The 13804-nt window shown below is 34.9% G+C and overlaps 1 protein-coding gene across 18 annotated transcripts in view; it reads left to right on the top strand.

Annotated features, from left to right (window-relative positions):
- PCM1 (pericentriolar material 1) overlaps window positions 1–13804 on the top strand; it is an 81894-nt gene that overhangs the window by 24198 nt on the left and 43892 nt on the right. For 17 of the 18 annotated variants that reach the window (XM_042983032.1, XM_042983027.1, XM_042983024.1 and 14 more), the window contains 10 exons: window positions 2098–2207; window positions 3681–3897; window positions 5674–5872; window positions 7040–7213; window positions 7729–7886; window positions 8002–8237; window positions 9347–9501; window positions 9641–9770; window positions 10737–10877; window positions 11380–11570. In XM_042983032.1, the coding sequence (XP_042838966.1) occupies window positions 2098–2207; window positions 3681–3897; window positions 5674–5872; window positions 7040–7213; window positions 7729–7886; window positions 8002–8237; window positions 9347–9501; window positions 9641–9770; window positions 10737–10877; window positions 11380–11570 (1711 nt within the window). The remainder of the gene's footprint in view (window positions 1–2097; window positions 2208–3680; window positions 3898–5673; window positions 5873–7039; window positions 7214–7728; window positions 7887–8001; window positions 8238–9346; window positions 9502–9640; window positions 9771–10736; window positions 10878–11379; window positions 11571–13804) is intronic. The other variant, XM_042983030.1, reaches the window with a different exon arrangement.

Raw genomic sequence — 13804 nt, 5'->3', positions numbered from 1 at the left:
TCCTTTTTACTGAATTTATATCCTGTATAGTCTTCCTGAGACTCAGAAATGTTTTTTTCATTTTCCCTTCTGTCACAGCCATGTATCTATCATTTAGGTGGAAATTGTGTTGAATTCTTTAGTGTGGAGTCTAATTTTATAGTTTGTTTCATCATCTTCGAACCTCTTGAGTTTCTCATTATGTTGAAAACCACTTGTTACCTGTTAAAACTCAGTAAAACTAAGGGATATTTTCTAGTCTGTCATCCCAGTCTAATAATTTATTTCCTGTGGGCTCTTCTATGTTAGGTCTTCACTGAGGTCATCCTGTTATTACTCATTTTATGCTGCTATCCATACCTAGCCCAGTGGCTGAGCCCTCTGATCACTGTTATACATAATTTAATTTTGCATTTTCATAAGGAACATCATGACTCGCAAGTAACTTACTCCTTTGTAATAATTACGTAATTGTGTATCATATATGTAGTGTAGTATATAATAATTAATATGCATTTTGAACCCATTTTTCTCTTGTAAAGTTCAGAGTATCATTAGCTTTTACATTCATATTTTAGGAAATAGATAATTTAGAATAAAACAATATTTAAACGATGACTAATATCAGGTAAAGGCTAATGACTAATGTTCTAAATAGTTTAAATATTTTTCAAGTTTTAGATTTCAGAGACTTGCCTGTGATACTTATGTTATTTCACATAGTTACATTCACATCATCTCATTTAATTATCACGAAATTGTGTGTTAGTCACCAGAGCATTTATTTCTTAGGCTCATGTTGTAGAGAAGCGGCTCTAACAGAGTTTGTGACTTGCTTACACTTACATGGAATATTAGTAAAATCAGATCTCTTGAATTCTAGGTCAGGGGTCTTTTTCTGAATATATGAACTTATTTCTTTTTCTTTAAAGTGTACTATGAGGCAGGCACCAGGAGTAGAATGAACAGGAGTTTAAGAGTAAACTTTTTTTACATACTATTTCAAAAATAATTTTAGTAATTTTTAAACATTGCTTCTTGTATGAAAAACTAGAATGGTAATATTTAATCTTCTGGTATGTAAGCAAGTCAAAGTAATTGTTATGGGAAAGAATTGTTCTTTACTGAACTAGTGGGTATGTGTTAGTTGAGTGTGTGTCAGTTACCTATACTGTAATTTCATTGTGTTCAAAATAGAGTTTGCACTAGATACTTGGGATTCTATTTAACCCTGAAATTCTAATTTCTCATTGAGAAAGCTAGTATTTTCCTTTAGAACAGAAACAGTTTATAGCCAGTGTCTCTCTTAGAGCTAGAGAGGATGAGCATGGAGTGGTTGGTAGTAGAACAGTGACTGTTATCGAAATTATCATCTGAATACTGCCTCAGGAATATTGCCATAGGAAGGTAAGAACCATGGTCTTGCAGTTAGTTGCGTCCTAAGCAACAACATCAGTAAATTACCTGTTCTGTCGCACGGGTCAGCAAGCTATGGCCAGCTGGATTTGACCCACTCTATAAAATAAAGTTTCATGGAACATATCTGTGTCTATTTATGTATTTATTGTCTGTGGTTGTTTTTTCCCTGCAGTGGCAGAATTGTGTAGTTGAGACAAAAACTGTATTTCCACAAAGCCTAACATATGTGCCATCTGAATCTTTATGAAATGTTTGCCAGCCCTGTATTAGATCATTGATTCTGTCTGGGGAGGTAGGGATTGAGACCTGACTGTATTAGCTGTGCTTTTTCAGATTAACCACTTTCCCTGCCAGTCCCCCATCCCAATCTGATTGGCCTGTCCTCTCCCTACTCCTTTGAGTCACTATTCTTAATTGGGATGTAGCAGTGTTTCTCCTTGAATGATGGAGTAGAAAAAGATGAACCACTATACTGGAGTTTTCTGGGTCTTTTTGTTTTCAGGTTAGATGGAAATTTTTATTAAAATGATTGGTTGGGAGATAAATCTGAGAGTTAACTAGTTATAAATTAGGTTAGATTTTTTTTTTAATTCCTGTTTTTCTCTCAGAATTTATATTCAGCTTCTCAAATTGAACTTTTAAATTAAATAAAAATTTAATTTATTTGCTTTAGTGAATAGTTGTTAATTTTCTTTCCAGTTGTAACAGAAACAGCAGGTAGCCTATCTGGAGTTAGTATCACGTCTGAACTAAACGAGGAATTGAATGACTTAATTCAACGTTTTCATAATCAGCTTCGTGATTCTCAGGTAACTTAATTTTTTTAGTATAGTTGAGTTTAAAATTACATTAATTAAACTAGTGGTTCCCAAATTTCACTGAGCGTAAATTCACCTGTTACGATTATTAAAAAAAAAAAAAAAAAAAGTAGTTTTCTAGTCATTGGGTTCCCCTCACCTCCAAAAGTGTGTATGACTCATTCATTTGAGGTGGGCTTTCCCACCATGTGATTCTACTGCTGGTAGTCTGGGGGCTATACTGTGAGAAACACTAAATTAGAGGAAAACCTGCCTTGAATGTAGTGATAAGTGAAATTTTCTCCCTCTGTGCTACTAGATAATATGTTCTTTTTTCCTCTCAAATATTCTAATGGTCATAACCTCTAAAACTTAAGTTATATCTGAATCTGTGCCTTTATGATACTTTACTAACAATTTTGAAGAAAGTTCCTAAGTTTAATTTCAGAGTTATTAAGTTATAATTTAATGACTTGTAAATAATGATATAAATACACCATTTCAGTTTATGGGCCTTGAGTAAGAAAGGGTGGATTAATATTACCTCTTCACTGGAATTGAGTATGAAGACGAAGTGTCTCCTATCGGCTGACCTGATGACAATAAATGAATATGGTCCAGTACTTTCAAGAATGATTGAGCAGTCAATTTTTCTGGTGACCCTGCAGTGCCCCATCTTAGATTCTTCATGTGTTCACAAGGAGATATATATAAGAGTGTTCATGGCAACAATTTGTTAATAGCAAAAAACTAGAAACAATCTAAATGTCCATAAACATGAAAATGGATTAATAAACTATAATATATGCATAGAGTTAAATCCTATAACCAGTTACAGTAAATGAGCCAGAGTTAATAAATGAAAAATGCGAGTTTAAGAAGGGTACCACTTGGCTGAGGTGTAAAAATGCATAAAGGATGTATATTTTCTGTAGGTGTAATAAAATGTAAACATATGTGAGGATGGTAGAAACCTAGTTCGAGATTGTGTTTATATCTGGAGAGAGTAATGAGATTGGGGGTTGGTATGTCTAGAGCTTTAGCTATATCTGTAATCTTATATTTCTCTTAAAAAAATTGATGCAAATGTAGCAGAAGTTAAAATTTAAGCTTAATGGTGGCTTATTCATTTTATGATTTCCCAAGCCTTAGTGGAAAGAAGTGGTAGGAAAAACTGATAGGTTCAGATATTAAAGTTCATGATGGGGATTCCAAAAAGATGGCAAGAGAGAAAATGAGATTTTTGTAAGTTCATATAACGTATGACATTTCTAGCCTTAATTTAGTTATGTGTGTCCATAAAACCATATATATGTTACAGTGGCACATCGGGAAAATAGTATGGTAAGGCATATACTTACCCACCAGCACAATCTCGGCAAATATTTATCACTTTTTAGAAAGAATGTTTATGCTTTTTTAAAATGAGAATGACACCTTTAATTGCTTTGGTCTTCTTCTTCTTCTTTTTTATTTTTAAATAAGCCTCCAACTGTTCCAGACAACAGAAGACAGGCAGAAAGTCTTTCATTAACTAGGGAGGTTTCCCAGAGCAGGAATCCATCTGTTTCAGAACACTTACCTGATGAGAAAGTACAGCTTTTTAGCAAAATGAGAGTATTACAGGAAAAGAAACAAAAAATGGACAAACTGCTTGGAGAACTTCATACACTTCGAGATCAGCATCTGAACAACTCCTCATGTAAGTAAATCTGGTTCAGCAAGGATAGGTGGAAGACCCATGAGTGTATGTGCTGGCATCTGATAGTTATTTAGTAAATACCTGGTGAACGAATGTACTCATAGTTCCTCAAGAAAATGACAGTATTTGAGGGGAGATAGGACTTGCATGGGGAAAGTTTTTAAGTTGCAAGGCAATCTGTGATGATAACAAGATAGATGGTCGATGTGTTCTATAATTCAGTAAAGGGAAAGAATAAAGTTGGGCTTTGAAAAATTGGTAGGATTTTGATTTGGGGGAAACAAAAAGAGAAGGTAAACTATTAGATACTTGGACATATACTGGATTTTTTAGCATATTCACATTTTCCTTTGAAGGAACACTAATCCAAATTAGTACTTTGATTTAAAAACTATGAAACAGATTTAGAAAGTATACCAAAAAAATGAGACACGAAAAACTTATGTAGTACATAGGGTTTAGTGCAGAAAACGTATAACTTACATAGTTTATAACTTACAGACTATATAACCTATAAAAACTTGGTAACTTTTTTGAAATATATAAACAGTCATCTTAAGTGGGTATAGTAGGAAGAGCATAGTTGAACTAGTTATACTATGGGAACCACTTTTCTGCTCCACAGATGTCTTACTCGGCCGCTCTCAAATAGTCCTCAGTTGCTGTCTTGACACCTTCTCAAGCCTGGTCCCTTTCTCTTACCTAAAAACAGTCAGTAATAGGAGCTCTAGCAAGAGAAACTGATTATTAGTAGGACCAACACCAGCTGGTCATCATTCAGCATTCCTGCTGCTCTTTACTAAAGACAGGGATAGAAGAAACATCTCTGGAGTCCCTGTTCCTTATTTTTTACCCATCTCCTATTTGTCTGCTGCCCCCCTCCCCCCCACCCCGCCACATGCATTTCTGCCTGAAACATCATCCTTTCTTTTCCCTAACCTTTGCCGGTCTCTCCTTTTCCAGAGTATAATCTAATCCCAATGCTTATCCTTCCTATACAGATGAACACAACTAAGAAAAATTTAAACTTTGAAAGTTGTACTCAAGGCCTTGTAGTCAGTTTTATATACATTAAAAAAGTAGCACTCTGCCTACTGATGACTCTTAAAAAGTGATTTTTTTTTCACACTGGGAAACCGTGAAAGCAGCAGCAAAAGATAGAACAGTTAAGGAATAGAGCGAAGAGACTGCTGGAAACCAGCTGTAGCAGTTGATAATGTGAGCAACAAATAATGATGGTCATCCCTGTGAGAAAGATAAATGACAATAGTTTTGAAGTGATGGAGATAGAAAAGTGCAAAGATTCTTAATCTTCATTCATTGCCCTTAAAGGCATAAGGTATCTTTGGTCCAGGTGGACAGAAAAGTAATTAACATATAGTTCAAGGACTATAGAAGGTTAGCCATCATCTAATTAGAAAATTTTATTGCTGGTCTGTATTTCATGGTATGAAGGTACTACAGTCACTTTAACCTAGAATCCGGTTTATCAGGAGAGTATACTGGTTACTTTTTAAAGTGGAATATCCTAATTCTTGTCGATTTCCACCTTGTCTTTCCTTACTGTTTTCTTGCTGTTTTAAGTTTGTGGTGTTTGGTTAGGAACATGTTAATGAACAAGTGGCCTGGCTGCTCTGTCCTGAAGTTCCTAAAATTGAAATCTGCAGAATTTAAGATGTTAATGATATTTTACTTTTTATTTTCATATGTAAGCCAACTGTTACTTGATGCCGTATTTGTTTATTTATGGTAGCTGATCTTTTGTTTGTTTGTTAGTTGTGCCTTCCTCAGCTTCTCCACAGAGAAGTGTGGATCAGAGAAGCACAGCTGTGGCTCCCTCTGCCCCCACCGGCTTAGCACCAGTCAGTGGAGAAGCCAGTAGCCTCACGTCATCTGTTCCTTATCCTGTTGCTTCTCTAGCTGCTCAGAATGAGAGTGAAAATGAAGGACATCTGAATCCAACCGAAAAACTCCAGTAAAACATTTTTACAAACATTGTTTACATAGATTAGAATTGAATAATGGAGATAAATTATGGGTTTTTTTCTTGAATTGTTGAAAATTCTAGAAAAACTGAATTTATTTATTATGATAAATTAGAATTGTTAAGAGGTGGTAGAAACTGTGTGTGTGATACTGCATTCTTTGAGTTGTCCAAGAGAAATGTGACATTGTAATACAGATAATTTTTGTGAGCTAATGCATTCCCATTTTCCACCTAAAAGATTAGAAATAGCTGGTATTACATTAAAATGTTTTAATATTCAAATGATTCTAAATTCAGAGTTCAGGCTCTAGAATCAGAAAGCCTTGAAATTATACCTCACAAGGAAGGCTGTGTGACCATGGACAAATAACTTATACTCATTAAGCCTCTGTTTCTTCATCTGCAAAATAGGGATAATAATATACCTATTCATAAAGGTATTTTACACATTAAAAAACATTGGCCTAGTTTCTGGCACTTAATGGAAACTCTACAATTTAATAATTTGGGTAAACCGATTATACACTGTATAGATCTCTATATGTTTCAAATCAGGAGCCTTCTATAAATGCTTCGTAATGCCTACATCACTGATTTGCCTGAGAAGTAGTATTTGAATTGAATCCTTACTACTTCACTATTGATTCAGAAACCAAATCTGCTTCAAGTGAACACTTGAAAAAAAATTTTTTTTAATGTTTGTTTATTTTTGAGACAGAGACAAACAGCATGAGTCGGGGAGGGGCAAAGAGAGAGGGAGACACAGAATCTGAAGCAGGCTCTAGGCTCTGAGCTGTCAGCACAGAGCCTGACGTGGGGCTCGAACCCACCCAACTGTGAAATCATGACCTGAGCCGAAGTTGGATGCTTAACCGACTGAGCCACCCAGATGCCCCATTGAAAGTTTTTGTTTTAAAGCTTTTGTCCCTAACGTGACATTAGAAAATAGAGTGGTGAGATATTGAGTAAGAAAGGTATCCTTGAAATTAAGTTCATTACTTTATAGTCACGCCCCCTGGATGTTTGACTAGGGCTAAATTTTGTATTGGCTGCTTGTATACGAGAATACTGCATGCTTTGTTTTGCTGAAATGGGTATTTTATTGTATATATATATGTATATATATGTATATATATTTTATATTTTGTTTATCAGGAAGTTAAATGAAGTTCGAAAGAGATTGAATGAACTAAGAGAATTAGTTCATTATTATGAACAAACATCAGATATGATGACAGATGCTGTAAATGAAAACACAAAAGATGAAGAAACTGAAGAGTCAGAGTATGATTCTGAACATGAAAACTCTGAGCCTGTTACTAACCTTCGGTAACAATTTTGTTTTTCTAACATGTTCCTTCTACTTGGATATTTCTGATATGCAACAAAAAACCCTCAAAAGAGTGCTATTTGCTTTTTATTTAAGCTTTTCTCCTGTAAGTCTGCTTAAGTCTACTATTTTGGCCAGTATAATCTTACTTGCCCTGTAAAGATAAACAAATAGAGAAGCATGGAGTACAGTAGTTTAGTAAATTTGCTGTTTGTTAGATCAAATGCAGGTAAACCATAAGAAGTATCTTAATATTTTCCTACCTCTTTATTTTTAGGTATAATTTTGATTTTCTGGATGTTTTCTTTTTAAATTTCCTAATAGAAGTTTATGAAATGCAAGAGCCAGTTATTCACAGTATGAGTTTAAATGGAATAATAGCCAGTGATGATCTTAGTTTGGAATTATTTTATCAGCAGTTCTAAAACTTGGAAAATTTATTTATTTATTTATTTATTTATTTATTTATTTATTTATTTATTTAAATAACATCAGGCTGTTTTCTTTCTTTTAGAAATCCACAAGTAGCTGCCACTTGGAATGAAGTAAATAGTAATTCTAATGCACAGTGTGTTTCTAATAATAGAGAGGGGAGATCAGGCAATTCTAATTGTGAAATTAACAACAGATCTGCTACCAACATAAGGGCTCTAAACATGCCTCCTTCTTTAGGTATGATTGACTACTGATGATAACTTTGACATACTGTTTTTTCTAAGTGTATTTTATTTCATTAGTACTGTTCTTAAGTTAAATTACTGATTTTAATTATACATGCTTCCAACAGATTGTCACTATAATAGAGAAGGAGAACAGGGGATTCATGTTGCACAAGGTGAAGATGATGAGGAAGAGGAGGAAGAAGCAGAAGATGAGGGAGTCAGTGGGGCTTCATTAACTAGTCATAGGAGCAGTCTGGTTGATGAGGCTCCAGAAGATGCTGAATTTGAACAGAAGATCAATAGACTTATGGCTGCAAAACAGAAACTTAGACAGTTACAAGATCTTGTTGCTATGGTACAGGTAAATACTGCTTGACTGAAAGAACTGTGTGTCAAAACAATAATTCTTGAAATAATTCTTGAGTCATTTACTTTCTTTTAGTGTTGGAGTTGATATCATTCAGTTGTTCAGGCACCCTCTCATGGCCTTCTATAACTTACGGCAGTTTTGTATTTTTTCTTGAACTTTAATTTTTCTATTTATTATGTGGAAAGGCCTCATACAGCCTCTCTATTCTTGTGTCTGAACTCAGTTTCTTTGCAGTTTCTTATCCATACTAGTAATGAATTAGGTTTTTAGATAAATAAGAAGACCAAATAATACCCATTTACAAACTTAAAATTGGCTAACCAGTGTTATAATTAAGAGTCACCACTAACTCTTTAAGGTTTTATTAAAACGATGTTTCCAAAGGTTCAGTTGAGGTCTTCAGAGAAAGCATGAGTAAATATAAAATTATGTAGAATTAAATGTTTTTTAAGAAAATGTAGTAGTTCACTCCCCAGAAACCACCCCCCCCCAGCACCTTAATAAGTACATTAATGTAAACAGTAGATGTGGACCTACTATTAGGAAGGTAAAAACTTTAGTTGTTTTTCCAGTAGTTAGGACAGATGTGAGATATTCTCATTAGTTTTTGTATTATGAGCTACTGGCACCGGTTTGGCAAACTGAAGACTAAAGTGAGAGAATAGGAAATTTTAAGCAAGTGACAGTAGACATTGATTATTTGAAATTGTTAATGTAAAAATTACATTTTAAGAAAAATTATTTAATATCAAGAGTTCCCAGATCTGATAGTGTGTTTTTGATCTTTTTCATATTCTTTACAAAGCTTTTCTTTGATAGCTCTGTATCTGGTCAAAATAAGAAAAGGCAACTTAATATTTGTCATTATTGAGTAATTGGCAATTCAGATTATAAATGTACCTTTTTGTTGTTGTCTTAGTACTTCTTTTCCTGCCATTGGTAGAGGATGAACTTCAGTGCTCTCAAAAAATCATGTACTTATTAATCTACTCCTTTTTATGTTACATAAATTTTACGGAATAGTGGTACTTAAGGTATGCATTGGACAATGTCTTTAGATATCAAGATTATTTTAATTTAATTATTTTCTTCTTTTTTAGGATGATGATGCAACAGATCAAGGGGTTATCTCTGCCAATACTTCAAATTTGGATGATTTCTACCCAGCAGAAGAAGGCAACAAACAGAATGCAAATAACACTAGAGGAAATACCAATAAAACACAGAAAGATGCTGGAATAAATGAAAAGGCAAGGTATGTTAAGCTCATGGCCTTCATTTAATAAAAATTGAGTGCTTTTTATATACACTAGAATGGGTACTGTATTAGATCATGCTTAATGTTATAAGATTTATTGGAGTCTGCAAATATGATAATGTTAATTTAATTATAGAGAGAAATTTTATGAGGCTAAACTACAGCAGCAACAGAGAGAGCTCAAACATTTGCAGGAAGAAAGAAGGAAGCTGATTGGGATTCAAGAGAAAATTCAAGCATTGCAAAAGGCATGTCCTGACCTACAGGTAATTAGGAACTTTTTTTTCCCATTTGTTTGAAAAAAAGATATTTAAAACCTAATGTCATTTAAAGTACTCTTTTTCTAGTACTGACGTGATAACGTTTGTATCAGTTTTATGATTAATGAAATGGATGAACTTATGAAAGAGGTTAGGGAACTACATTTACACTGTGAAAGATAGCATATAGGAGTTGACTTTGTTACTTTGATCTTTTCACTTGGACTAGGCAGCTTTAGATTCAGAACATAAGTATTAATAACTATTATATTAAAACATTCTGGTTTGAGCTTTGCCTTTAAGGGAGTAGCGTTTCCATCTTGTATTGGCCTAAAATTATATAAGAAGGCCCTTAAACCATCATGAATTATCTAAGGAAATCAATTAAAATATTTTATCTGTAGTTTGCATATTAAATAGTACTGTATGTATGGATCTTTGAACTAGAATGGAGAATGAGCAAACTTTGACCATGTCACGTAATCAGGAGTGGGAATGAGGTTGATACAGGAAGGGAACACCAGTTCTTTTTGAGATTTTTCTTAAAATGTTTTGGTTACCTTTATTCTTCAGTCAGGTTTTGTTTTCAGTGAAAGGGAAACACATCAAATTATGTTTCTCCTAACCTCTTCTACCTTATCTAATCCTTTTTCCCTTCTCCATAGTCTAAATAATATCCAGAGGGATGCATATCAGAGTTGGGTTGAGTATTTGAAATTTTCCATGGTAACATTTTATCCTTCTTGTCTCTGTTGTTCCTGAGAGTTGGCTGCTAGTCTTTAGCTTTATCCTGTGTTTTCATCTTTGTTTTCTTATGTCAGGTTTTCTTTGGATCAAGATGTCAATTGAGGTCTGGTAATGACAAGTTAAATACAGAATTAGAGCCCCAGTGAAATGGTGAAATAACTGCTTTTATGAAATTAACACAGTTGCTTTAATTCCTCATAATAGTTTTTACTAATCCTTTTTTAGCTGTCAGCCACTAGTGCGGGTAATTGTCCCACAAAAAAATATATCCCAGCTGTTACTTCAACCCCAGCTGTTAATGGAAATGAAACCAGTACAAGCAAATCTGGTTTTGAGCCTGAAGATCCTTCAGTAGTAGATAATGAGGTATTGTATATTGTACTGTTGTTCCTGAGTCTTACATCACGTCTTAAAGAAGGAAAACTGAGTATCTGTGGAACATGTTTTTAAATGCAGCCTGTTTTGTCTTTTAGTGTTTTTTTTCCTTCCCAAAGTCATTAAGTTGGGATCTTTTCAAAATAGTCTTGTTCTTTATTAGCAAATATTTGGCCAAATTGTGTTTAAGGGGTAGTTACAATGAACACTAATCATTTCTGTTAGAAAGACCTATTCTTTTCCATTTTGTTTGTGTGTGATTTGTAGAAAACATCATAACTTTCTCTAAATAGTTGACGCAGTGTATTTGGCTACTACTTGTTTTTATTAAGAATTGATTGCCTCGTTTTTTCTTATCACAAAAATATTATTTTAATTGTGGATATCTTAGTGTAAAAAGGATAGAGGGAGAACAGAACTCTTTGTCTTACATTCTTTAAGGCTAAAACAAATCCAAGTATATTATACTAACTTGACTGACTTAAAATAACAGCTGTGGTCAGAGATGCGAAGACATGAGATGTTAAGGGAAGAGCTAAGACAGAGAAGAAAGCAGCTTGAAGCTCTGATGGCTGAACATCAGAGGAGGCAAGGTCTAGCCGAAACTACATCTCCAGTGGCTATTTCATTGAGAAGTGATGGATCTGAGAACCTGTGTACGCCTCAGCAGAGTAGAACGGAAAAGTAAGCGATGTTTCAGTCTTTTTCTTAACATTACCTACCTAAGGCATGTAGGATGGGCAGCTTCATTTCCCCTCTCAGCACACATCTGCTGTTTCCTGGAGGCTAGTGTTTGAGCATCACCTTAGTGGTTCAATTTAACTAAATCCAGCTGTTTCCTGTTCTAACTTCTCACAGCATCACCTCTTTTCTTTTTTTTTTTTTTAATAACTAAGGCACTTGATCAAATGGTGATACAGATTTTCTTGAGTATATAAGCCGTATTTTCTTAGTTATGTTTTAAGCTTAAAAAAGCAAAATGTTTGTTACTTTATAGTACTTACCTATCAGGCCAGAAATGAGCATGTTTTTTTCTTAAAAATCTCCTGTCTGTAAATTTCCTAATGATTAGTTAGGAAAGGTTTTATTACATGAAACATTTAGATTTTAGGGTTTACATTTGAAATCTCCATATTTAGAATATTTCTTAAAAATTGGCCATCTGTAAGATTGGTTAGTTATCTATATAGGAGTATTCAGAGTCAACATTTTCTATTTATTTATTTTTAAATTTATTTATTTTTAAATTTATTTTATTATTATACATATATATATATTTTTTGAGAGTGAGCAGGGGCTGGGTAGAGAGAGAGGGAGAGAGAGAATTCCAAGAAGGCTCTGCACAGAGTGGAGCCCCACACGGAGCTCAAGCTCAGGAACCATGAGATCACGACTGGAGCTGAAACCAAGAGTCAGATGCTTAACCAACTGAGCCACCCAGGTGCCCCTCAGAGCTAGCATTTTGAAATTCAAGTTTGTTGGGACCTAACCTTTTGATATCCTCAGATGGCATTTCTGGAACATTGCATCAAACCTTATTCTCTTCCTCTTAGAAGAACTTTTCCTATTTTGAAGTCCCAAACTGTACTTTATTTATCAAATTATACCTACAGTGTTTTTTTTCTGTTCTGAGTGAGTAACACACATCTAAACTTCAGAAAAGTTAGATAGTTTTGATCAGCATCTAGGTTTGGGAACCACGGCTCTAGAATTGTGCTTTCCAGGGCGCTTGAGTGGCTCAGTTGGTTAAGCATCTGATTCTTGATCTCCACTCAGGTCATAATCTCATGATTCATGAGTTCGAGCTCCGTGTGGGGCTCTGTGCTGACAATGCAGAGCCTGCTTGGAATTCTGTCTCTCACCCTCTCTCTCTGACCCTCCCCTGTGTGCGTTTCCCTCTCTCTCTCTCTCTCTCTCTCTGTCTCTAACTAAATAAGTAAACTTAAAAAGTACATATAGAGTTGTGCTTTCCAGTATGGCAGCTGCTGCATTGCCTATACCTATTAAAATTAAAAAAAAATTAGGGGCGCCTGGGTGGCTTAGTCGGTTAAGTGACCAACTTCGGCTCAGGTCACGATCTCGCGGTCTGTGAGTTCGAGCCCTGCGTTAGGCTCTGTGCTGACAGCTTGGAGCCTGGAGCTGCTTCAGATTCTCTGTCTCTCTCTCTCTCTAGCCCTCCCCTGTTTGTGCTGTCTCTGTCTTTCAAAAATGAATAAATGTTTAAAAAAAATTTTTTTTTTTAACGTTTTTATTTATTTTTGAGACAGAGAGAGACAGAGCATGAACAGGGGAGGGGCAGAGAGAGAGGGAGACACAGAATCGGAAGCAGGCTCCAGGCTCTGAGCTATCAGCCCAGAGCCCGACACGGGGCTCGAACTCACGGACCGAGAGATCGTGACCTGAGCTGAAGTCGGACGCTTAACCGACTGAGCCACCCAGGCGCCCCTAAAAAAAATTTTTTTTAATTAAAAAAAAAAATAGCTCATTTTCTCAGTCAAACCAGCCACATTTTAAATGCTCATTAGCCATGTGTACCTAGTGTTTACTGTATTGGATCCACGTACATAGATCATTACTACTATTGCCGAAAGTTCTTTTGGACAGCTCTGATCTAGAAAACTGTCACTCAAGGACAAGTGAAAAATTGAAGGGCGTTTAGGAAGAATGTTCAGAGGGTTATGATTACTATTTTAATTTATTTGAAGGATTGTGTTGTGGAAGGCAGAGTAAACATATTCTGTATAACAGCAGTGGAAAGAGTACCATCCATTTTATTACTATGATTAAGTGAAATTGTATAGATCAGTACATCTATGCTTATATATAAGTATACATATGTATATGTACACACATGGTACAATGTGTGGCACATAGTAGATGGTAACGTATTTAGCTAATCTCTAGAATGATCTCTTTTT

Source organism: Panthera tigris, chromosome B1 (genome assembly GCF_018350195.1).
Source record: "Panthera tigris isolate Pti1 chromosome B1, P.tigris_Pti1_mat1.1, whole genome shotgun sequence".
In the NCBI taxonomy this organism is placed as follows: Eukaryota; Metazoa; Chordata; class Mammalia; order Carnivora; family Felidae; genus Panthera; species Panthera tigris.
Note: the sequence above shows the minus strand (reverse complement) of the source record. Positions and strands in the feature narration are given on the sequence as shown.